Raw genomic sequence first — 25,404 nt, forward strand, 5'->3', positions numbered from 1 at the left:
TCGTTGGAGACTTCTCCACCTAGGTTGCCGTCTACTACCTCATTTGAGTGGGTAAAACTTATTTCTATTCGCTTTACTGCCCCACTTGAGTATGGTATGCATGAAACGGAGGGTCAACTCAGGAAGCTTTGTGGAATTAAGCGTAAGAAAAGGATATTTAGTAGTTAGAGTTGCAAATCAAGGCTCATCAAAGTTGAGACCTCAAGAGCTAGATGCAAGGGTAGGACTAGTGAACATTTGGTTGGATCCAAGAGAAGAGTTTAGTACTTCCTTGAGAATTCAGATTATTTGCCACCCGGTTAGAACAATGGTGATCAACTTGAAGACGGGTGCAGAAACAGAATTTGGGATCTCGGCATACATGATGATCAATTTTGGGAGCCCTTAGCTTGTGAAGAACTTCATCAAGGCTTGGCGAATTCACTTGGGAATGTCGGAGCTTATTGGAAGTCCAAGCATTGGTGGAAGTTTCACGATGAGTTCAAGCACAAGCCACCATGACAAGGAGCTCACCAAATGTCCAACTTAAGGACTCTAACTAAAAGTGCTAGGTGGGAGACAACCCACCATGATATGATCTTCCTTTTTATTAGTTTTAATTCATTTATGTTAGTTTTAATTTCCAGTTTTGCATAATTACTTTTATTCTGCTTTCTTTAAAAAAGAAGAAGGATGTGACGTGTACGCGTGACCCATGCGTACGCGTCGATATGAAGTTCACTCTCAGTTATTTTTGAACAGAGAGTTACGCTGAAACGATGCGAAAGGGGTGCCTGGCACACAGGCCACCCCACGCGTACGCATCCCCTGCAAATTTTTCAATCCACGCGCGAGCGTCAGTTACACGTACGCGTGGAATGGAAATCGGCGTTATTGGTGAATTGAATAGAGAGTTGGGCTGCCATAGTGCTGGAATCGCGCGAATAGTCACGCGTACGCGTGACCGACGCTCACGCGTCAGTGTTCATTCTTGGCCATCCACGCACACGCATGGACGACGCTTACGCGTCGCATGGCTATTTCAGTTTTTACGCACACGCGTGACCTGAGCGCGTGCATCGCTTTCGCGCCTCATTTAAACCTTTCTTCTCCTTTCTTTCTCCTTTCTTCTTCTTTCTTCCTCCTTTCTTACTTCCTTCTTCTTCATTTGTTTAACTTCTCATCCTTATTCTCTTTCATTCAGTTTTACTTAATTTATTTGCACACTTTCATTCATTGCATTTTAATCTTGTGCATGTTTTATTTTCTTTTCTAAGTTTATTATTTTATCATTGATGTTAACTGTTCTTATTCAACTATTGCATCTTTTCTTACATTATTTTGGTGCTTCGTGTCTTGTTTTATATTGTTGGATATTATTATTCCTAGGTCAATGCTAATTTTTTATGACACTTGTATTCCATTGGCATTGATATGCGCTTATGTTATCTTTCATTACCTATTCTCTCTCCCCTCATTGTTGCAATTTTTGCACTATTGATATGCCATTTGCTTCTACTGTTTTCTCACTTGCATGTTGTAGCTACCATGTAGTTGAGCCTTCATTATCTGCCATTAACCCACCCATATTTTATTTGTTTCTTATCTTTGTTTCTGGGTTACTTTTCTTCCTTTTTCTATTCTTTCAGGATGGCCACCGAGAAGGAAAGGAAAAGCTTCTCAATGGGGCAACAGACAAGTCTATCTGCACAACCTTTGGAGAAAAGCATCAGTTGTAGCAGTCCATCCACTTGCACTTCTTTGCATGTACCGAGGACGGTGCAATCTTTAAGTGTGGGGAGGTCGATACCGACTTCCGTGAGTTAGTTATTTCCTTCTCAACACCAATGTTTAATTGTCTTTGTTAAATTAGTTGTTGCATTTGCATGTTTGATTGCATGTTTGTTTGATTTTGTGCATATTTTACCACTACTTGGTTGAAGCAATAATTTCTTTTCCAAAAAAACTATTTTATAGCATTTCACTAATTTGAATTAAAATTTTTATTAAACTCGCTTGAAGAAAATTATTTTGGAACATGGGTTTAGAGCTAAAACACAAAACCAGTGAGATTTTGAGCCTATTTGATTAGTTGCATTTTATCAACCAATACTTTGTTTTGGTGTGTGTTATTCTCTCTAAAATTGTGATCTTTGTCTTGCTTAATTCTATATTTCTATTGTTTGATGTATGCATGCACTTATATGATTGAGGCCTTGTTTCACTGAGCTTACATACCCATATGGCCTTAACCTTTTCATTATCCTTTATAAACCAATGTTGAGCCTACTTATCCCATTTATTCTTTACTCTAGCTCATCACTAACTCTAAGAAGAAAATAATAATGTCCTTAATTTGAATCCTTGGTTAGCTTAGACTGGTGAGAGTATTCATGATTTAAGTGTGGGAAAGTTGGGTTGCCAATATTCGGTTTGAGAATTGGGTGTTATATATTCCTGTAAAAATGTGCAAAATAATAGTTGAGCACATATTATTGCATTCAATAATTTAATCATATGCATTGAGAAAAACAAAAGAAAAGAAAAGAAAAGAAAAGAAAAGAAAAGAAAAAGAGAAAATGAAAAAGAAAAGAAAAAAAGAGCAAATAATAAAAAAGGGACAAAATGCCCCGAATTAAGTATTGGTAGCAATGCATATGAGTTGTACTCAAATTGGGATGTATGAATATGTGGCAAAACATAGTTAATGGGTAGTTGGGTTTTATATTATGATTACATAGATTGTCTTAAGTAAGGTGGGAAGTTTGGGTTAACTAAGGATTTAGATTTTAGTCCACTTGACCAAATACATTCCTACCTTGACCCTGACCCCATTACACCCCTTAAAAGACCTCTTGATATGTGTATTTGTGTATTAAATTTTTGTTGATTGGTAGAAGAAGAGCAAGCCTTAGAAAGCAAGGTTAGTAGAGAATTGAGAGAATTGAGCCTTAAAACACTTGAGTGATTAGAGTGTATACCCTTCCGGTGAGGGTTCGATGCTCGATTACTCGTTTCCGGCTTTCATGAGATATCTTCTTTTGCAAGTTTACTTGTACTTTATTTTATGATTTGAATTAGTGAGATCCAGTTCATATTTCCTCTTGAAATATTTGTTTACTTTTAACCAAGTACGTAAAAGCATTTTGCATTTAGTTGCATTCATATAGATAGGTTGCATTTTATACTTTCTACCATCCCTCTTCACTCTTTATAGCTTCTCTTGAGCTTAGCATGAGGACATGCTAATGTTTAAGTGTGGACAGATTTTATGCACCACTATTTCGTGGTACCTTTTATACTGAATTGAAAGGATTTTTTCCATTATTCTCACACTTATGCATATAAATTGCATGTTTTACATTTTCCTTCCAAATCCTGTGCTTTGATTGAAAACATGCATTTTTGGCCTTAAATTTGCTAATTTTAATCTTCTTTTATTATCATTCGACGCCGTGATATGTGTGTTCAGTGTTTTTCAGGTTTTATAGGGCAGAAATGGCTTAAAGGACGAAAAGGAAGCATGCAAAAGTAAAAGGAACACAAGAAAGTGGAGTTTTGAGAAGGTGGCAGCGACGCGTATGCGTGACCAGGATTTTGTCAAGCGACGCATACGCGTGGGCGACGCGTACGCGTGACAGTGCGTCACGTGCTGCATTACACAGAAAACGCTGGAGGCGATTTCTGGGCTATTTTTGGCCCAATTCCAAGCCCGAAAACATAGAATAGAAGCTGCAGAGTGAGGGAATCATTCATTGAACACTTCATATACAAAAATTAGGTTTTAGTATTTTTAGGTTTATTTCTTCTCAATTTTCAGAATTTTACCTTGCTTCAATTTAGGTTTCTTCTACTTTAATTGTTCTATTAATTTAGTTTATCTATTTCTCTCATTGATTCCTTTATTTTGCTAATTTAATTTATGAACTCTTCATGTTAGATTCAATTTTCTTTTCAATGCAATTTGAGGTATTTCATATTTATTGCTTCTTCTTTTAATTGTTATTATTGATTCTTTGCACTTGGTTATTTAGATTTTATTATCTCTTATTAATTTTTTATGTTTTTATGTTATGCCTTCCAAGTGTTTGATAAAATGCTTGGTAGGATTATAAATTAGATTTTCATGTTCTTAACTTAGATTGAGTAGTTTGGAGACTCTTGAGTTATCAAAAGTCTTTCTTTGATTGGTAATTGAGACTTGCTAGTTGGCTTGAGTTTCGCTAACTCTAGTCTTTGATTAGGACTTGTGAACTCAAGTTGATTTGCTCACTTGACTTACCTTCAATTATTAGAGGTTAACTAAGTGAAAGCAAAAGGTAATTACCATCACAATTGATGATGATAATGAGGATAGGAATTCCAATTCTCAACCTTGTTAAGACTTTTCTTAGTTGTTATTTTATTTCCTTGTTATTTACATTACTTGTTCCTTATTTCAAAACCCAAAAAGATACTTTTCCATACCCAATAATAACCTACACTTTCCTGCAATTCTTTGAGAGACGACCCGAGGTTTAATACTTCGGTTAATTTTATTGGGTTTGCTTTAGTGACAAACAAATTAAATTTGATTGAGGTTTAATTGTCAGTTTAGAACTATACTTACAACACGCTTATTTTTGTGAAATTCTTTACCGACGATTTTCCTCCATCAAGCGCTCGGACTTTTAGTACGATCATGAGGTGCTAAAAGTTAGGATGTTACAGCAAGTGCACCAGGTCGTACCAAGTAATACCTCAGGTGAATGAGGATTGATCCCACGAGGATTGATGGACTTAGCAACAATGGTCAAATGATTGGTTTAGTTAGGCGGGCAGAAAAGTTGGTTTGGTGATTTAAAATCGCATTAAATAGTAATTCAAGAGTAAAGAAAGCAATAAGAGAACTGGTGAGAAATGAATAAGAGAAAGCAGTTAAGGTATCAGAGATGTTTACTTTTTCGGATTAAGTTTTCTTACGAACTATTTTAATCATGCAAGATTTATTTCATGGCAAACTATAATTGACTAAACCCTAATGTCTTAGTGATTTAGTCTCCTCTAACCTTCATCAACCGCCAATATCTTGGTCACTTGATTCCAATTAGAGGGTTAAGTTCAAATCTAGTTTATGGCCACAAAAATCCTAATTACCCAAAGCTAAGGGGATTATATGTCATGTATCCCGATTAGTTTAAGTAATTAGCAATTTAGGTGGAATTTACTTTCAAATTGTTGTTCAAGTGACAGACCTCTTCCAAGGATCATAAGAACGCATATAGCATAAGGTCATACTTTCGTTCCACCCAGATTCATAAAATGAAGAACGAAAGTAATCCTTGAAACTGAATCAATACATTAATTAAAATAAAAAAATAATAGTCTTAATCCATAAAAATAAACAAAGCTCATAACCTTAACTAAGGAGGTTTAGTAGCTCATGACTTACAGAGAAAACAAGGGTTCTGAAAAATATGAAAGTACAGAAGTGAGAAGTGTCAGAGAGAAGATTCCCTCAAGGGTGAATCTTTTCCCTTTTATATCTAACCTAATTTGATTTGAAACTAAAATAAAATATTGAATCCTAAAACTAAAAGATATTGTTTGTAAATAAAAATTACAAAATAAAAGTTAAGATAACTAATAAAAGTTAAATCCAACAAGAGATGCTCCAAAACTGTAAGTGTGGTCCAGACGCCTGCGCTAAACGCTGGTTGGGCATTTAGCGCCCCTAATGGGCAAAAGCGTTTCTGATTTTGTGGAGTTGCTGGCACTAAACGCTAAAGAGAGGACATCTCCAATTCTTCTTCTTTTTGCACAAAAACTCTGCCAAATTACTCCGAATTTTATCTGAAATAAATAAAAACACTAAAACACTCGTAGTAGCATCCAAAGTGGATTTCAACACTAAAATATAATAAAATTAATAAATTTTAACTGAAAATGATTAGAAATAAGGGAAAAATGGGTACAAGATGCTCACGCATCAACCATCTTGTTTACGCATGTGAATTTCTCATGATTGTTTACTGTAATTTTCTAACTGTCTATGACTAATTCTATTTAGGGTTAAGTACTATTTTCATCCTTAAAGTCTTGGGTCAAAATCAAAATCGTCTTTGACTTTTTTTTATTAATTTCATCCTCAACGTTAAAAATCATTTTAAAATTATCCTTTCCACAAAAAATAATAATTTTTAGACAATTTTACCCTTAAACAAAAATACAAAAATCCTCTTGCATCATCCTCACCACTAACCGCACCAGGCCACCACTAACCCCATCATCTCTCACCTTTCTCTCTTTCTTTGCATTTCTGCAACCGCCTTGTTCTCAAGATGGCCCGACCGCTCCCGCGCCACCAACAGCACTACCGTTGCCAGGATCCAAGAGCCCTCCTCCAAGATCCTTAAGATACACCATGGCGGTGACGTTTCCACCAACATTGCTTCTTTCTTCCGTGTAAAAAATCTATCTAACAACGTCATTCTTCCCTCTAGGGCTTCTCCTCTCTCTGCCAGTTACGATCTCACCAGGTACCTCTCTCTCTCTCTCTCAAGATAAATTAAAACAGTTACTCTGCTAGAGAAGCCAAAATCGAAACTGAAATTCTATTTTATTTTATTTTTTTCTATTACTACTGTGGAGACAAAGATTCCAGCGAGAGGCAAGGCTCTAGTAGCTACTGACCCCAGCATTTTGATTTCGACAAAAATTCTGGTTTAAATTATTAGTTTCTTCATTTTTCTTTGGGTTTCCATTTTAAAAATTATTTTTGGTGCTGATTTTGGGGGAGGGGGTTTGTTTCTCTGTAGCTCTGCGTTCGGGTATTGCATTGAGCATTCAATTGATATTGGTGCGGGGTGATTGATGGCGATTATAGAGGACCGGTTAGGTGATATTGTTCCACCATTTGGATGTTGATTTTAATGGATGAAGAGTTAGCAGGATTAGTGTTAGAGTTAAAGGTAGTGGGTGGTTTGGTGGTGGAGATGGTGGTGGTGGTGGTAGTGGTGGTGGTGGTGGTGGTGGTGAAGAGAGAGAGAGAGAGAGAGAGAGGTGGTAGTGAAGCTGATGCTGATGAGTAGATGATGATGCAGGGGTTAGTGGTGAAGGTGGTGGAAGAGGATTTTTGTATTTTTATGTTAAGGGTAAAATTGTCTAAAAATTATTATCTTTTGTGAAAAGGATGTTTTTAACGTTGATGATGAAATTAATAAGAAAAAAAGGTTAGGAATGATTTTGATTTTGGTCCAAGATCTTAGAGATTAAAAAAGTATTTAACCCTTCTGTTTACCTACTATGTATTTGTACTCTATTATTTGTACCCTATGATCTCTTTTTCCTCAATTTACCCTACTGAAAACCTTAAGTTCTCACCCCTTTCTTCCCATGTCTGCAGATAGAGACAGACTTGGCAGCTGATGACTTGAGTTTAGAGATGTCTGGAGGAGTTACTGAAGAATCCTCGGAGGATTACTTTTGAGTAGATGATAGGAACTCTCTATCTGGACTGTACAACCTTCTACCTTAGTGATACATTTTCCTCTCTTTTGATAGTGTTTTGAGGGATATAATCTTCTTATATTTACTATAGGCCGAGTCCTAGTCTAGGAGACCTGTGTGAGGGTTAGGACCAGTAATATCTTTTGGTTGTATATATATATATATATATAACTGTGTTTGAATGCTATTAATATTTTATTTTAAAAATTTTTTATCATTACGATCTTTATCATGACGTGCAAAAATAATCACACTATTACGATGAAGGCTCATATAAATATTATAATAATCTCTCGAGTCTAGAGCCCTATAGGTCCTTACTATGAGTAATGCCTAACTATTTACATTGGTCATGGCATGTTAGAAGTTGGGTCATTACATAAAATACACAATAAAAATAAGTTAAATTACATATGTATTTATACACAAATATATAAAGCTGATTTTAATGGTTGATTTTGTTGTATAAATAGTATTTTTGTGAAAAAAAAATTATAATTTCATAAGTCTTGACGTAAAGTCTTTATACTTTTATCAACCAAACATTATTATTATATATCTAAAAGTAAAAAAAGTTACACATTTAAAATACGAGAGTAAATACACATTTCTAACTATAAAAGATTTAGGCACTGATAAAACTGAGCACAAACGATTTAAATAAATTTCACAACCATCAAAGTTTATCACCGTTTGACAAAAATTAACAAAACATTAACTATATTATAATAATTTCATAAACACCCGTTCCTTTTCTTCTTTCTTTTTCATCCTCCTTCCATAAAAATTTTAAACTTTTATCACCATTATTATAACCACGGTATTATTCAAAGAATTTTCAAATTAAATCTAAACAAAAAATCATAATCCTAAATTACAATCCCAACTCTATATTCTACATTGAAATTTTTTTTAAATAAAAAATACAAAAGAAGGAAAGAGACAGATGGAAAACTAGTTCTACTCCCTCATGGATGAGTCAACTCGGAACTCGTTGTTTGACTCCAAGAACAAAGGCGATATTGAAGGAGGAGAGGGGTGTTGAGGATCTCCAGATTCTAGCAGCAGAATAAATTTTTGGCGACGAAGTAGTGATTAATATGGTGCCAAGGAATATGGTGATCGATGCGCATGGCAGAGGTGAGGTTCAACAACTGTGTGCGCGCATGTACCATTGCCAAAGGGAGTTCCTAGAACATAGCTTCTCAAAGTTGAGGTTTCAAAATCTCAACGCTTCAGAGATTCAGGAAATGCCATAGCAGGATCTTGAAGATGAGATCAAGTGGTGGATCAATGCCTTCAACGTCTCACGTAGGTCCTCTTTACAAGCGAGCATCAGTTGTGTGATAACGTGTTCTCTAAAAGCGAAGCAGCCATCTTGCATTTGGTGAGATTTGCTGATGCCATCGCAAGTCACAGTGGCTCACCAGAGCAGTTGTTCCAAATCCTCTAGGTGTTTGACAAAATGGGTGAACTAATTCCTGAATTTGCATTACTCTTCTTCGATTAACAATGTGAGAGAGGTGCAATTGAAATTTGGAAGCAATTGGAAAAAGCAATTTTTGTTTTGACTTTTTCCTTTTTTGGTTTTTCTGTTTCTTTTTTTCTTTTAAGAAAAGAAGATAATTAAATAGTAATGTTAGGATTATAATTTAAGATTTTTTGAATAGCAATAGCAATTACAATAACGATAACAAAAATAAACAAATTTATAGAAGAAAGATAAAGAAGGAAGAAGAGGAATATTTAAAAAATTATATTAGTGGAGTTAACATTTTATTTGTTTTGTTAGACAGAGATAAACTTTGATAATTACTAAATTTATTTAAATCTTTAATGATCAGTTTTGTCAATATTAAAGCTTTTTATGATTAGAAATAGTTATGAAGCACGGACATTTTGTTTGGATACGACACTCATCGATACTTTCGTATGACACGCGTGTCTGCTGTGTCCAACCGTATTTTAATAAAAAATAAAAGTTTTTTCTCCGGATACACTTGGACACACCTAAATACCATCACATGTCAGCATGTCCAGCTTGATTCTTAATATGTATTCTTGAAATGAGTTTATAAATAATATATATTCTTGTAATGCACAAATATCGGATTCATAACGGTGCCCATAGAAATCAGTAATGTCGATTTGAAAGAAATCATTAATCACGATCTCAGGGAAGAAAGAGAAGGTGGAAGAAAAATCAGGAGCCATTGGATCATTGATCAACAGTTGAGATCAATTTATGAATTTGAAACCACCGATTTCATGGTGTTGAGCCACGTGGTGAGAAAGAAAGAGAGGCCCTACATGGAAGAGAAAGAGAGATACTGAGGCCCCACATAGAGAGAGAGAGAGAGAGAGAGAGAGAGAGAGAGAGAGAGAAAGAGAGGAACTGTTGGATCGCTGATCAACGGTTGAAAACTCCCAAAGAAATCGGCTGTGCCGATTTTTTGGTGTAGCCACGTATCACGCATGCGAGAGTCCCTGTATGGTTTGTGACTCCAGGTGCAAGGATGACATTCTCTCACCTCATTATTTCACTCATCATTCAAAAGCCTCACACACACGGGTGAACTCTCTTCTTTAACTACCTCTCTCTCAATAACTTTTTTTTCTCATTTAAAGCTTTGTTGTTCTTTAAATTTGTAGGTTTTTTTTTAAAATGATGAAAAAGAAAATTTTGATGAATAAAAACATTGTGAAATATTTTTATTATCTTGTATATATAAGTATTATTTTTTTATACTAAAAAAGTTATTTATAATATTAATATTAATTATAAATAACTTAATGTGCTCATATATGAGTGTTATTATAGTTTAAATATTAGTTATAATAATAGTTCCTTGTGTTAAACTAATATGAATATGTTAGTTAATCTAAATGTTAGTATATTACACTAATATGGAACATGTGATGTTTTCAAGATTTTAATGTATTTTTTATTTTTTTTAATTATTATTATTATTATTATTGATATTGAGACTGTTATGTTTTTAATGATAGTATTGTTAACTTTTAATAATAATTACGATTGTTGTTATTATAATTATTTTTTGTAATCTTTATTGTTAATAATATTATTGTTGTCATTATTATTTTGTTATTCCTGGCGTTGTTATTTTTTTTATAATATTAATAATTTATTATTAGTAAAAAATTGTTATTGTAACTATTATAAGCATCACTATTTATTATAATTACTATTATTATGAGTTAAGTATTTTTGTTAATATTTCATTATTTCTGACATTATTATTATTTATGATTATTAAAATCATCAACTGTTATGATTATTTTTTGATAATCACGTTAATTTGTTATTGTAATTAATGTTTTGTTAATCTTACTATTATTACGTGGTTGTTTATATTTATAATATTATTATTATTTTATTATTGTTATTGTTATATTGAGACAAATTGTTACTAGCATTCATATGTAATCAAATTGTTTACTGAAAATCTAGATGGTTCACCTCCGAGTGCATCATTATTATTATTATTATTATTATTATTATTATTATTATTATTATTATTAGAATAAAGGATAAATACGTCCCTGACCTTTTTTTCTACGGACATTTTCGTCTCCAAGAAATGAAAAATACATTCATATTCGTGACCCCTCGGAGATGTGGACATATTTACCCCTCCGTTAAAGTCACTCCGTTGGACCTGACGGAAAATGCTGACGTGGCTCCCGTGGCGTTGACCTGGCCGTTACGGGCTGACACGTGGGATGGGCTTTTGAAAAGAGGACGGATTAGTCCCCAGGAACCAAAACGTCGCCGTTTCTCCCCCACCCTCGAAACACACCTTAATTCACATACGCAATACCCATAACACCCATGTATGAGTTTCTAAATTACTGAAAACACTAAGAAGCCAGATGTTCAAACTCCCTCCTCCCTGTTTCTCCCTCCAAAAATTGCACTACGTAGAAGAGCAATCGGTGTGGGGGTGAAGTTCGGCAAGAAAAGAAGGTTATTGTTGAGGTCATCGCTGCCGTCTTCGTGAGAAGGTAAGATCGCCTTGCTTAGCAATAAAATTTCTGTTATTGATGTATGTACTAAGGGTGAAGTCATCATGTGTGCATGTTGACAGTGAGTGTAATAGTGGTGTAATGTGGTGTAAAAATTGTTTTTAGAACGTCGTGTATAGGACTAGTAGGAGAGATTATGTTAGGGCAACGAGATTTCATTCATGAATTTTGAATCTATCCTAATAATGACACATAGTTGTTTGTCGGTCAATTTCAGATGGTTGATGTTTTTGTGGTGCCGGTTTTTCACCATGGAGGCAACTTCGTGAGAGGAAGTGATGGTGCCCTGGTTGATCAAAATGGTAAGGAAGAGAGATTCCCTGAGATGGACCTAGACTTTTTGAACTTCAGAGACCTTGTAACATTATTTAAGGGTTTGGGATACTAGTCATACAAGGCAATATACTGTTATGATCGAATAAGTGCCGACATTGAGTCTGGGCTGAACGTGTTAGATGGGGATGCAGGGATCAATGCAATGCGAGAGAACTTATTGAAGAACCAACAATCTCTTGAGTTCCACATATACTTTGATCACCCCGTTAATGCTCTAGAGGTTGTAGATGATACTGGCAAAAGTGGTGATGGCGAAGTGGATGTGGATGAAATTTCAGAGGAACTAAAGACTTCCTCTTCATCGGATGACAGGTACGAGAGCACGGAAGATGTCTTGTATGAACCTCTACCAACTGGACTTGAGAGTGATGGTACTGATTGTGACAGTAATAGTAGGGCTGATGGTGGCAAGAGAAAAAGAGGAATGAAGGGAAAAAAGAAGGTGGTGACCCCCAAGAAGCTGGTTTCGAAGAGGCAAGGGTTGAAGGAAAAATCTAAGATGGGAAAGAAGAAGTTGCGATATGGTGCGAGGGGGAATGCAAGAGGAAAAAATAATGGGCACGCTAAAACAGGGGCAGGAGGTGAGGTGGATTGCAGGGGGCTGATGGGCCGAATGATCAAGGAGGTGGTGCCAATAGGCCTGAAGTGGTGCCAGATAATGTAATGGCAGGGGGATTCTATGTCAGTGAAGTCCCAACAGAGCTTGAAGAAATCATGTTTGAGTATGAGTCCGAGGATTTGCATACACCTATATCATCCAAGGATAAAGGTAACATCCACAAATTTCCAGAGTTTGATGATGACTATGCTCACGGTGAAGGCCGATTTGAGTTAGGAACGAGGTTTGCAACTGTTGAAAGGTTTAAAGATGTGGTAAATGACTCATTCATTGCCGAGGGGAGGGAGTTGAAGTGGATCAAGAATGATAGGGAGAGGGTCAGAGTGGGCTGTAAGGATGATGAGCGTCCGTTCTTGGTTTATTTGTCATACAACAGAACCCTGCAGGGTTACCAAGTCAAGACGTACCAGCTAGAACATACTTGTGCAAGGGATTTAGGGAGCAATGCAGTTGATCAGCATTGGATCAGCAGGAAAATTGAGAAGTGGATGGCTATCCAACCGCACATGAACACAAGGGAAGCAACTGAATTCCTTAAGAGAGGAATTTTCATTATCTTTCCATCCTAAGATGGTGTATAGAGCAGTAGTGGAGGTCAGGGATAAGATAATGAAAAACAAGAAGGAACAATACAAGAGAATGAGGGACTATTGTGAGCAGATTCTGAGTAGTAATCCAGGATCATCCGCAAGACTGGAGGTCATGCCAATTCCAAAAGCCCCCCTTGTGATTGACAAATTATACGTATGCTTAGATGCTTGTAAGAAAGGGTTCAAAGATGGGTGCATGCCTTTGCTGCACCTGGATGGTTGTTTTCTGAAAACATATTACATGGGCTGGCTTCTAGTAGTAGTTGCGCAAGACGCAAACAACCAATTTTATGTTGTTGCATACGGGGTAGTCAGGGCTGAGACCAAGGATGCCTGGAAAGTGGTTCCTGACTAATCTTCAGGAGGACATAGGAGATGATGTAAATCACGGCTGGAACTTCATATCGGACCAACAGAAGGTAAGATGTACTCATGGTATAGTCATGTACACTTCAGATATTATATTTCTTGACTGCATTGTTATTCCATTACAAAAATGTTTCCTGCCACCATTCAATGCAGGGTTTACTCCCTGCCCTAAAGGAGGTCATGCCACATGCAAAGCTACGCAACTGCGTCATGCACATGTGGAAAAATTTCATAAACCGGTTCAAGGACTTGTACATAAGAGAGGTTGTATGGGAGTGTGCCAGATGCACTACAGTTGCGAAATTCAAGGAATGTATGGAAAGGCTGAAGGCAGTGAACCAGGGTGCTTGGGATTACCTCAGTAAGTTTGATCCAAAAACATGGGTAAATGCTTACTTCTCGCATGGGCCAAAGGTTGATAACCTCACAAATAACATGTGTGAGGTGTTTAATGCCAAAATTGTGAACTACCGATGCAAGCCAATCCTTACCATGTATGAAGAAATCAGGTGTTACCTGATGAGGAGGATGGTGAATCACAAGCGAGTGTCAGGCAACCACCCTGGCAAGTTAGCACCAGTCCAGCAAAAGAGAATGGAGAGATTAATCAACCTTAGCACTAAGTGGACGGCAGAATGGGTTGGAGACAACGAGAGGAAAAGGTTTGAGGTGAGCCGCAAAGCTAGCAAGGTTGATGTAGACCTCATTAAGTACACCTGCTCCTGCAACCGATGGCAACTCACTGGTACAAACTATAATCATTGTAGTTCATTCACTATGTTGTTAATTATTTGGTCACCTTTGAAATTGCTTACTTTATTATCTCAGACATGCCATGCATACATGCACTTGCTGCTATTGGGAAGTGACATGACAAAGCAGAGGATTATGTGCATCCCTGGTTGTGTATAGAATCAATCAAGAAAACGTATGCACACTGCATTAAACCAGTCCCCAGTGCAGAATTCTGGCCCCAAACTGACTTCTCACAGGCAGACCCACCCATCATCAAGAGACCAATTGGCCGGCCAAAAGTTCACAATAGGCAAAAAGATCCTGCTGAGCCATTGATGCAAGGGGGAAAATTGAAGAAGTCATTCTCTGTGGCTTGCAGCAAGTGTGGTGAAAAGGGCCACAATTACAAAACCTGTAAGGGAGCTCCATCAAACCCCAATTAGAGGCTGAAAATAAAGAAGCCTAAGAAAAAGGCAGGAAGCAGCTCTCAAGCACTGGTTATGCTTCCTTTGTCCCAGTCAGCTCCTCCACCAGAGGTAATATCGCTTTATTTATAGCTAGTTTTGACTATACACTCCTGCATGATTCTGAATTAGCATTAAGCTTGTCAGGGATTGATCTGTCTTAGTGGCATATACCTTAGGGGTGAATGAGTCTTAGTACCATATTCGTCAAGGATCAGTTTGTCTTATTGAACAATACCTGAGGGACTAATCTGTCTTATTATTAAACTATTAATCCTTGTCACTTATATGTCCAGGATTCTTCAAGCAGCCAACCAGGCAACACAACACCCCAGCAACAAGCAACCACTGTAATTATGCAGTTGTTTGTCTTTGTGATCAGTTTCATATATGCATTTATTGAATCCCTCTTGATGTGCTTTATTTTTTGTCACGGTTTGGTGTCTTGCGTGTAGGTTCTGAGTGCAGCTCGACCAAGTCAGGCAAAAGTTGCACCAGTTCCAACCAGGGTTACTAGATCCACCCTTGTCATAGCACCACCAGGGCCAACAGTCATTCTATTTAGGCCACCGGCCCCGACTTCAACCCCTCCGTTTAAAGCTCCAGGCAAGGCTCCATCCATGGTAAACAACACAATTCGGCCGAAACCATCAAAATTCAGATCAAAGCAGAAGATTTTCAGGCCGCCGGCTCTACTGGTTCAAGGACCATCTAACACACAGCAGGGTGCACCAGCTCAGGAACTCTCCCAAAGAACAACTTCATCTAACACCCAAACTGCTGCACACAATCAGGAGGCTCCACTACTAACTGTACCAAGTGAGCCAACATCTAAGGCATCTAATGAGTGAAGACTCACGACATTATGAATTTTTTGGTTTAAATGTGACCTCGTGTAACTGTTAATGGCAAATTCCAGATACAATTTCCTTTTTTTTGGGTTAGGTCTTTTTTTGGTTCATTATTATTGGTCAACTAAGAACTTGTTAATGGTAGCATGCCATACATGTGTAGACATTACTAGCAAACTGGTTTCCTTTTATTTTGGTGTCAGTTCAGATGATGAAGGTTTAATTTCACACCCTTAATATCACTGGTTGAATGTTTGATTTCCTGTGATTTTGTCCGCTTTCATTTCATATATACATAGTAACATACATGCCTAAAAATGATACTAGATATACAAATCATTTATACATTTCATTTTCAACCATTGATCATTTCTTACATTATTTCTTACAACTTAAAATAGCAACAATCAGGACAATGAACATCACACATATACTCCACCCTATTGGAATTTTTTTCACCTCTATCGCTACTATCCTCTTCTCCAACAATGTTATCCTATTTTCCATGTCTTTGTTCCACTGATGCTCTTCACCATAAAAAATTTGCTCCTCCCCCGGATACCTTGTAACACCAACACCAAGACTTGCAATGTGCTCATCCAACCACAAAAAAAACTTGCAATATGGTTGTCTTACCTACACAAAATCAATCTTCAGAACTCAGAAAAATTCTGAAATTGGGGATAAACCCTAATACAAATAGAGTTACACAGATTTGCTTTGCATACCTTATAAAAGGAACATCCCAGAAATAGTCTATTAGGATTGCTGTTCGTCCTCGACATGAACAACACTGCATTTTCTCCACAGAAGCACTTTGGTGAGACGCCATCTTTTCCATTCTTCCCGTTCTGAACCGAGCACGCACCGAACTGGTCTTGTCTTCCTCCAACTCCGCTTCTTCTCGAGCTTGACGATACTCCATCGGATGCCATGGGCCGGAATGCTCCCTTTCTTCCTTCACTCGCTTCACCCCTCACACTGCAATCGAAGGATTAAGATCAATGATTTAATAGATTGGGAGTGCGGGAGAAACGGCGATATTTTGGTTCCTGGGGACTAATTGTCCTCTTTTTAAAAGCCCATCCCACGTGTCAGCCCGTAACGGCCAAGTCAGCGCCACGGGAGCTACGTCAGCGTTTTCTGTCAGGCCCAATGTAGTGACTTTAACGGAAGGGTAAATATGTCCACATCTCCGAGGGGACAGGGACATGAATGTATTTTCCGTTCCTCGGGGACAAAAATGTCCGCGAAAGAAAATGTTAGGGACGTATTTGTCCTTGGACTGAGATATGTATATGCTCCAGAACTATATGATCGAAGAGTAAAAGTCTATCTAAGAACTGCTAATTTTTACAATGTGTTTCAGATTTAAAAAATTCCAGAACAAATGGCCTTGATTAATGCCTTAATAGAAAGGTGGAATTCGGTCATTCATACATTTCATCTCCTTATAGGTGAAATGTACTATCACTATAGAAGATGTAGTTTTGATCCTCGGAATTCAAGAAAATGGTCTATCGGTTACATGACCAATCAACAGTAATCACGAACTCATGGAGCAAGAATGCTTGCTGAACTTTGGAGTTGCACCTACAGCGAGTGACTATAGAGGCAGCTTTATCAAGCTAACGTGATTACGTAATGTTATACATAGAATAATATTGACTAATCATGAGACTATGGAGAGTTATATTAGATGCCACATCATGTCATTATTTGGTATGACATTATTTGCTGACAAATCTGGTTCAGGAGTGCATTGAAAATTTCTACCCTTGCTCCGATATACCGAGAATCAGGACATACAGCTGGAAATCGGCATGTCTTGTCCATTTGTACAAGTCTCTGTGTAAGACTACGCAATATGATTACAAAGATTTGGATGGGCTGTTAGCACTATTGCACGTATGGGTTTGGGAACGGGTGCCTTTCCTCATCTGCATTAGGATCAATAAAATCATAATTGCCTTCATATTCCTCTTTTCTTTCACTGTTATAACTTTCTCAATCGAAATCCAGATCAGGTTCTTCGACCGTATTAGGTAATTATTCGAATTCCATATATTGCTCAATTACAAATTCTTGTGATTGAGCTTGATAGTAGATTGAGAGCATCTCTTGTAGACTTGTGTCATCAGTGATGCACATCACCTGAAATTGAACGAACCCATCAAATACTAATATAAGTCGTCTAAATAAATATTTGTCACTCTTTTTGGCATATGAGGATCTATGTTTTGACAAATATAACTCTTAAATTTCTCGAACGATATTATAAAAAAAAGTAGATATACATAAATTATTACACATAAATATCACACCTTTAGATATTTCTGATAAAATTTGGCTAATAAAATAAATTTTAAAACTATTATTATTATTATTATTATTATTATTATTATTATTCATTTTTTGATTAAAAATCATTTTTTTAATAAATAAAACGAATTAACTAAATACTATAGTCATAAAAATAAATAACTATATAACTAAAATGAATAAAAAAATACCAACATAAAAAAAAGCAAGAAAAATGGAATCAAGAGGAGAAGAGATATGCAATTTCAAGAGATATAAAATCTCAAGAAATTATATTGACGAACTCTTTTTATATAAAGAAGAGATTTTAAAAATAGTTACTCACGTTTACAAATTAAAAAAAATTAATAAAAAAAAAAGGAAACCGACATTACCAATAAAAAAATTGTGAGACTGTCGTTTTTATAGAGGAAAAAATTTTGTCCTATTTCAAATTGTTAGTCACATTTTGATATATTTTTTGTCCTCTTCCCAAATTATTATTACAATTTTTTGTGACAAGTCCCGTATTATGCATTACACCAAATTAATGTAATATCACCGTATTACGCACTACTCATTTTATAATATCCAAAAAAAAATTAGCCTCTAACATCTTATTATGTTATTATTGACTAATTTTCAGTTGTTCTCAAATGAGTCAAATCTCAAATTTATGCGTTACTTGGTGTCTTGGTGAGGTAGCCAAAAGTGAAACGGGTTTTGTTTTACACTTTTACTCAAGGGCTTGTTGGATTTTCAACTCGAACTTGCGTTTTAGGTTTTCACAGGCACAATACGTGGAAACAGAACAACTTCGGATAACACGGAAAAAGCGTGGCTATGGTCGGGACAAAGGTGATGCTGCTCAATCACAAAAACCAAGTCCCTTTTTGAAATTTTGTTTTTGCATTTTTCTCACTGATTTCTCTTTTTCTTCGTTCTTGTGAAGGATTGATACTTAGTGTAATCTGACAGCAAAACCATTCGTAGTAGCTGTGATTTCTTGTCTGGAAAAACCAACGCCAAATGTTGAATTGTTGATTTTATTTTTATTATTATTTGTTTGGTTTCCATATGCAAAGTTTAACTAGTTTTTACCATCATTGCTGCTACTTCAATCATGGCTTCACTGCTGAACACAGTGTCCCCTGCTGCGAATTTTGACGCAAAAGCAAAAAGAAATGCTCCTGGCTTCTTCCATTCCCATGCCCCAAATTTCCATTCTTTGTCGCTTAACAAGGGTTTTTCCAGAGTTTTGGCATCAACCCAAGTCACAGTTTCCCCAAAAGATGCTGTTTTCACACTTCCCAATTGGAGGGTTGGGAAGAGTGACCAGAAGAGTAAGGAGCTTAGGATGAACGATGCATTTCTTCAGTTGGAATATATGGTGGAGAAGGGACACAAACCTGATGTAATTCAAGTAACGCAGCTTTTGTATGATCTTTGCAAGGCAAATAAGTCTAGGAAAGCTGTTAGGGTGATGGAGATGACAGTAGGTTCCGGCGTTATACCTGATGCGTCTTCGTACACATTCTTGGTGAATTATTTGTGCAAGAGAGGGAATGTTGGCTATGCAATGCAGTTGGTTGAGAAAATGGAGGCACATGGTTTTCCAACTAATACTGTTACTTATAACACACTGGTTAAAGGGCTTTGTATGCATGGGAATTTGAACCAAAGCTTGCAGCTTTTGGATCGGCTAATCAAGAAGGGGCTGGTGCCAAATGCATTCACGTATTGTTCCTTGCTCGAAGCTGCTTATAAGGAACGGGGAGTAGACGAAGCCATGAATCTCCTAGATGAGATAATTGCCAAGGGTGGAGAGCTTAATTTGGTTAGTTACAATGTTTTGTTAACTGGATTGTGCAAGGAAGGCAGAATTGAAGAAGCTATTCAGTTCTTTCGGGAGTTTCCTGCAAAAGGATTAAGTCCGAGTGTTGTGAGTTATAACATTTTGCTAAGGAGTTTGTGCTATGATGGGCGATGGCAGGAGGCGAATGAACTTTTGGCAGAGATGGTTAAAGAAGGCCAGTCTCCCTCGGTAGTTACTTATAACATATTAATCACTTCTCTTTCGCTCCGGGGGAAAACAGAACAAGCTTTCGAAGTTTTAGATGAAATGATACGGAGTGGATTCAAGATGACGGCTACAAGCTATAATCCGATCATTTCCCGTCTATGCAAGGAAGGGAAGGTGGATCTTGTAGTTCAGTGTCTAGACCAAATGATTTATCGACGTTGTCAACCTAATGAAGGTACATACAATGCTATTGCGACACTCTGTGAGGAGGGGAAGGTGCAGGAGGCATTCTTTATAATTCAAAGCTTGGGCAATAAACAAAACTACACTATGCATGAGTTTTACAAAACTGTGATTTCAAGCCTGTGTAGGAAAGGGAACACATATCCAGCTTTTCAAATGTTATATGAAATGACAAAGTATGGATTCGTATCAGATTCCTATACGTATTCATCTTTGGTAAGAGGCATGTGTAGGGAGGGAATGCTAGACGGGGCCATTGAGATATTTAGGATCTTGGAGGAAAATGGCTATACTCCTGATGTTGATAACTACAATGCACTTATACTTGGATTTTGCAAATCTCGAAGAACAGACACGGCAATGCAGATAGTTCAGATGATGATCAATAAAGGATGTGTGCCTAACGAGACAACCTATACCATTATTGTTGAAGGGCTCGCTTTCGACGGAGAAATGGATATGGCAGCGGAGATTTCGAAAGCATTATATTTGAAAGAAGCTCTGAGCCAAAGCACTTTCGAAAGACTTTCTATGCAGTATGACTTCAAGGAATGAATGTAAAGAAAGACATATACCATCAAAGTATATTATAACAGAAAGTAAGTAGGGTCTTGACTAGTTTTCTTAGCCTGGGTACTTGATTACCTATGATTAAGTTAAAGGAAGTTCCATGATGCTTGAATTTTGATTTTATTGATGTTCAGAGTTGAAGAGTAAGACACTAGTACAGAACTAATATTGGTTTGGTGAATTAAAGCATCTTAGTTACTTGTTTGAATAATTGGTATTTTTGGTTTGTTGTGTATATGCAGCTAACATGATGACCAATGCAATGCTGCATATTTTTTAGTAACTTTTATTTTATATTCTCCTTCCATTTGCCAGAACATGAAGGGTGAGAGCTGATCATCACCTAGTGATTCGGCAATTTATGTGAACAATTACTTGTTATGAAGCAATTGCCTGAAGAGGAGTGTTGTTGATTCCAGGCAGTGAAATTAAGCATTTTGGTTTTGGTAATAGTTCCTATTTGACATGACAACATACCAATTGAAAGCTCTATTGCCCTAAGATTAATATTTGAATACAATTATAGGATGCAAATCAAGAACATAAACCCAAAAACATGATTAGGCAGATACTACAACCTTCCTAATTAGGGAATTTTTTTGGTGAAGAGTTGAATTGGGCAAAGAATGAAGATTTTTACAAACGTAATACACATGATAAAAATTTTTTAGTGATTTTTTTGTTTACCAAAGAAAATAATATTCTCTCTTCACCCAAGCATTACTCTTCACCATAACATTACCCTCCTAATTATCCTCGTAATACTTTAGTCTCACTTGTGCGTATGCAAATGCATGGTTGCAAATTGCAAGTACCATGACTAAATACACGCTAATGGGAGAGAGAAGCTAAAAGAGATTAGATTCTTGTATTATATGCATATCCTTAACAACTGTCTTCAGCAATTACGGTGGTTTACTTCAAGGAAATTGTGTTATGCATTATGCACACAAACAAATCTATAATTGTAGATCTTATGATGAAATTTCAACAGATTCGTCTATTGTTAAAATGTTTGATTCAATTCCTTGATACTCCAAACACTTGGTGAGCAAGGAGATAAATGAGAACAAAAATTTCCATCCCACTGGATATACACCAACACTGTTAAACCTAAAATAGAGAAGCTAGCAAGTTCTCATTAGGTTTTTCAGCCAAAATTTCAACAAAACATCACTTAAAGCATCTTTCCTCATATGTGTTTGTTTTCATGTTCACTTGTGCAAAACCACGGCACGTGTTATTTTCCACTTTTCATCCCTCTTTTCAGTGACACCATGGCACCAGTATTGCTTGTCAGATCGTTCCCCCTCCTTAGTCTAACCTTTTCGTTGAGCTTGACTTCAATATTGAAAAGCTTAATTATCGATCACCACAAATAACATCCACCTCTTTCTTCTTTTTCACTATCCCAATTCAACCAAGAAGATAAAAACAAAATGGACAGGTAGAATTGGGAAACAGCCATGAGGCTTGAGGAGGCTTGCAATAAGCATGGTGGCAATTGCAGCTTCCATCCTTATGTTCAAAATGAAAATGATGGCAAAAAAAACCAAGCCTAGCACAAAGAAGAAAATAAATAGATCTTCATGCAACTCAGAGAAATAGAAATACTAATATAAGTCATTCAGATACCAATAAATATAGAAAAACAAGTATTCAGTACATGTTTTAATACCAACAACTGTCAGAATTACAGCTAAACACACTCATAATAAGTCTTTAATTTCAATACTGCTAAACTAAAAGTCTAGAGAGAACCCCTTCCCCTATGCATAACAGCCTTAGAAGACCAGAGGCCAGTCTTGCATCAGGTAGAAGAAGCTAGTCTCATTTGGAATACAAGCCTACTTAGATCTCTGTCTCATCTTTCGGCGCTTCCTCTTCAATCTCCTCATGCGCTTCTTCTTCCACTGGTGAATAAAAACATTTTGTTAGACTACAAGAAATGCAAAAACACAAACTAAGGAGTAAGGACACATGATAATAATAGTTATCAGGTTTCATCTTTAGCCTTGGCAACAGGCCCAATTTTCTGTACTCTTAAGTTACATGCCAATCATTAAGCTCAACAATAACATTAATGCAGCTCAATTTACTTAACAGTTAACAAAACGCTCCACAATGACAATTCAATCAAGTGCAAAACAAAGAGACTACCAGCAAGTTGGCATCAGAGAACAAATAAGAATATACCTTAAATTATCTTCAATTATTTACAATGAAAATTTCGAATTTTACACAAGTGCGAAACAAGGAGTGAACACCAAAATTGGTCCGAACAAATTCCAGATAGGAAAGATTGGTCCTTCCATCATTTTCAATAATATTTTTAACATATGTGATAGACAAATAAGTTCCTAACAAATTTTCTTACAAGACAAGAAGGTCTCGAAAAATATCATTAAAAGATAATTTAGTCCTCTTAACGGACCAATCCATCTCAAGGACTTCTAGAATAATGAAAATTTGTTGGCACCAATTTGGGTGTTTACTAAAGATACAAAAATATATCTTTTAATGCATGTTAAGAAATGACATCCATTTTTAGCTTGAAGACAGTCAAAAACTGAAACAATAATCAGCATGCTAGCACATTACAAGCACAGTACAGAACCTAAAAATCAAGCCTAAGTGCCTAACCATAACCAACAGGAGTTAATGCTAACATAAACAATAAAAATCAAACACCTCCACTGGCATCTCAAAGTGAACATTCAATCACATCTACGAAAATTCTAAATTAACGCATTGGTTTTCCACATATTTCCTCAAAAGAAATTTTTTCCCAAATTTGTCTGGCAGGTCTAGATAAATAAACAAATCAGATGACAATGACACTTCAGGAATAAGGTTAGAAGCGTCTTCAATTTATTTGAAATTACTCGATTTTTCAGGGATAAATAAAGAAATTCATACTACACGAATATTGTGTTCAAGAATCAATTCCGAAAAGCAAAGATTTATAAAGAAAAAAAAATCGAAATATAATACCCATAAACAAGAAAAAAAAGGATATAATTTACTTTTCTAGATAAAAAACAAACAACTAAATAAACCAAACATAGTATTATCATTCCCGGTTTCATAACGAGTTCATCTGCAACTCATCTATTAACAAGGATAATAACTTTTTTACAAGATTTTAAAATCCCAATCGACCTCCGATCCTTTAACCAAAATAAAACTGAGAGTTAAAAACACTAAATACAAACAATTTTTTTCGGGAAAACAATTACACGAAATCCATCACAACTCCAAAACTGAAATCGAAAGAAAGGTTTTACCTTAGCTCTCATGTTGGCTGACGAAGGTTCTCACGTTTTCCAGGAACAATGGCAGATTTCACAGGTTCAGAAACCTGATGGTGATGATGTAAAACCCTCGTTTGTCGAATTTATAGGGCTGCGTTTCGTGAAATGCGGAACCCTAATACTCGTATGGGCCACTCCGTAATTTGGGTGGACAATAAATTGGATTGAGACTTTAGAGTTTAGACTTTACCCTTTTCTTTTTTTTTTTTTTTTCTTTTTCTCCGGGGATAAAATTCAGAAATTAATTTTAATATGGATTGATAAAAAGTTTTATGCAGATAAATGTTATTCATGTTATGATAAGAATTACTACATATGTGATGTTGACTCTCAAAAAAGAATGAATTTAATGAAAATTAAAAAGTGATGATTATTTAGGTGTATAAATAGAGAAAGTATCAATTTTAAACAAACACACAACAACAATAAAAATACTCTTTTTCTTTTCATATATAATTTTTTTTCTCTCTTTAAGCTCTTAAGTTGCAATATATATAATACTAATGAATAGATAGATGATAAGTTACTTTTATTGTTATAGTGAGATAATTATATTAGTGAATATTAATACTAGAGTCTTCTATTTACACTTTTTTATTTTATATTTATTATATCTTTTATATTTATTTATTTTACAACATGTTATCAGCACAAGACTCTGATCAAAATTTAGGAAGACTCAAGTAATAAATTTTCATTATGTCGAAACTCTCTTATCTTGAATTTAATGCTCTTGATATATCTGGAAACAACTATTAATCATGGATACTAGATGCTGAAATTCATCTTGATTTAATAGATCTTGGAGATACCATTAAGGCTGAAAATAATACATCCCAAAAGGATAAAGCAAAAGCCATGATTTTTCTTCGTCGTCATCTTGATGAAGGATTGAAAAATGAATATCTCACATTAAAAGATCCTGCAGATCTATGGAAAAACCTTGAAGAAAGGTATAATCATCAAAAGACGGTGATACTTCCTCAAGCCCAATATGAATGGACACACTTGCGTCTACAGGATTTTAAATTCACAAATGAATATAATTCAGCAATGTTTCGAATCACCTCACGAATGAAATTATGTGGGGAAAAGATAACTGATAATGATATGTTGGAGAAAACTTTCTCAACATTCCATGCCTCGAATGTGTTCCTGCAGCAGCAGTATCGAGAAAAAGGATTTAAAAAATATTCTGAACTAATTTCTTGCCTTCTTGTTGTTGAACACAACAATGAGTTGCTCTTAAAAAATCATGAAGCGCACCCAGCTGGCACCGCCCCATTTCCTAAAGCAAATGCCGCAAATCATTACCCAGAAGAAGTAAATGGTAAGGTTTTAGTAACAAGAAAATTATGGAAGGAAGAAGAATTATGTTCAAAAGAAATGATCTCACCAAAAGTGGGATAAAGAAAGAAACTCCAAGCAAAATAAATCAACAGAGGATAAGTGTTTCTGTTGTGGTAGAAAGGGCC

General features: G+C 36.0%; 2 protein-coding genes and 1 long non-coding RNA gene across 4 annotated transcripts; 2 read left to right on the plus strand and 1 right to left on the minus strand.

The window, feature by feature from the left end:
• The first annotated feature begins 13,039 nt into the window (after positions 1-13,039).
• LOC112770053 (uncharacterized) lies at positions 13,040-15,478 on the plus strand. Its single transcript, XM_025814479.1, has 5 exons — positions 13,040-13,366; positions 13,422-13,478; positions 13,582-14,173; positions 14,924-14,991; positions 15,083-15,478. The coding sequence occupies exons 1-5, from the start codon at positions 13,040-13,042 to the stop codon at positions 15,476-15,478; spliced, it is 1,440 nt and encodes a 479-aa protein (XP_025670264.1).
• A 2,942-nt stretch (positions 15,479-18,420) lies between these two features.
• On the plus strand, positions 18,421-20,826 carry LOC112771400 (uncharacterized). 2 transcript variants are annotated; one of them, XM_025816128.3, is made up of 2 exons: positions 18,421-18,637; positions 18,925-20,826. In XM_025816128.3, the coding sequence occupies exons 1-2, from the start codon at positions 18,436-18,438 to the stop codon at positions 20,598-20,600; spliced, it is 1,878 nt and encodes a 625-aa protein (XP_025671913.1). In that variant the 5' UTR covers positions 18,421-18,435; the 3' UTR covers positions 20,601-20,826. The 2 variants fall into 2 exon arrangements, with proteins under 2 accessions (XP_025671913.1, XP_025671915.1); XM_025816130.3 differs by having other exon boundaries at positions 18,428-18,637; positions 18,732-20,826.
• A 1,394-nt stretch (positions 20,827-22,220) lies between these two features.
• Positions 22,221-24,350, minus strand: LOC112772079 (uncharacterized). Its single transcript, XR_003187355.3, has 2 exons — positions 23,903-24,350; positions 22,221-22,528 (listed from the first exon to the last, which is right to left on the minus strand). It is a non-coding gene; the product is annotated as an uncharacterized lncRNA (long non-coding RNA).
• Positions 24,351-25,404: the final 1,054 nt, after the last annotated feature.

Source organism: Arachis hypogaea, chromosome 18, assembly GCF_003086295.3.
Source record: "Arachis hypogaea cultivar Tifrunner chromosome 18, arahy.Tifrunner.gnm2.J5K5, whole genome shotgun sequence".
NCBI classification, from domain to species: domain Eukaryota; kingdom Viridiplantae; phylum Streptophyta; class Magnoliopsida; order Fabales; family Fabaceae; genus Arachis; species Arachis hypogaea.

Bases quoted from the DNA above. Each gene is read 5' to 3' on its own strand.
- LOC112770053 (XM_025814479.1), top strand. From the start codon at position 13,040: ATGGTGTATAGAGCAGTAGTGGAGGTCAGGGATAAGATAATGAAAAAC. The intron at 13,367-13,421 runs GTAGTCAGGGCT...ACTAATCTTCAG, and splicing joins TTTATGTTGTTGCATACGGG to GAGGACATAGGAGATGATGT. The intron at 14,992-15,082 runs GTTTGTCTTTGT...TCTTGCGTGTAG, and splicing joins ACCACTGTAATTATGCAGTT to GTTCTGAGTGCAGCTCGACC.
- LOC112771400 (XM_025816128.3), top strand. From the start codon at position 18,436: ATGAGTCAAATCTCAAATTTATGCGTTACTTGGTGTCTTGGTGAGGTA. The intron at 18,638-18,924 runs GTGATGCTGCTC...TGCTGAACACAG, and splicing joins TGGCTATGGTCGGGACAAAG to TGTCCCCTGCTGCGAATTTT.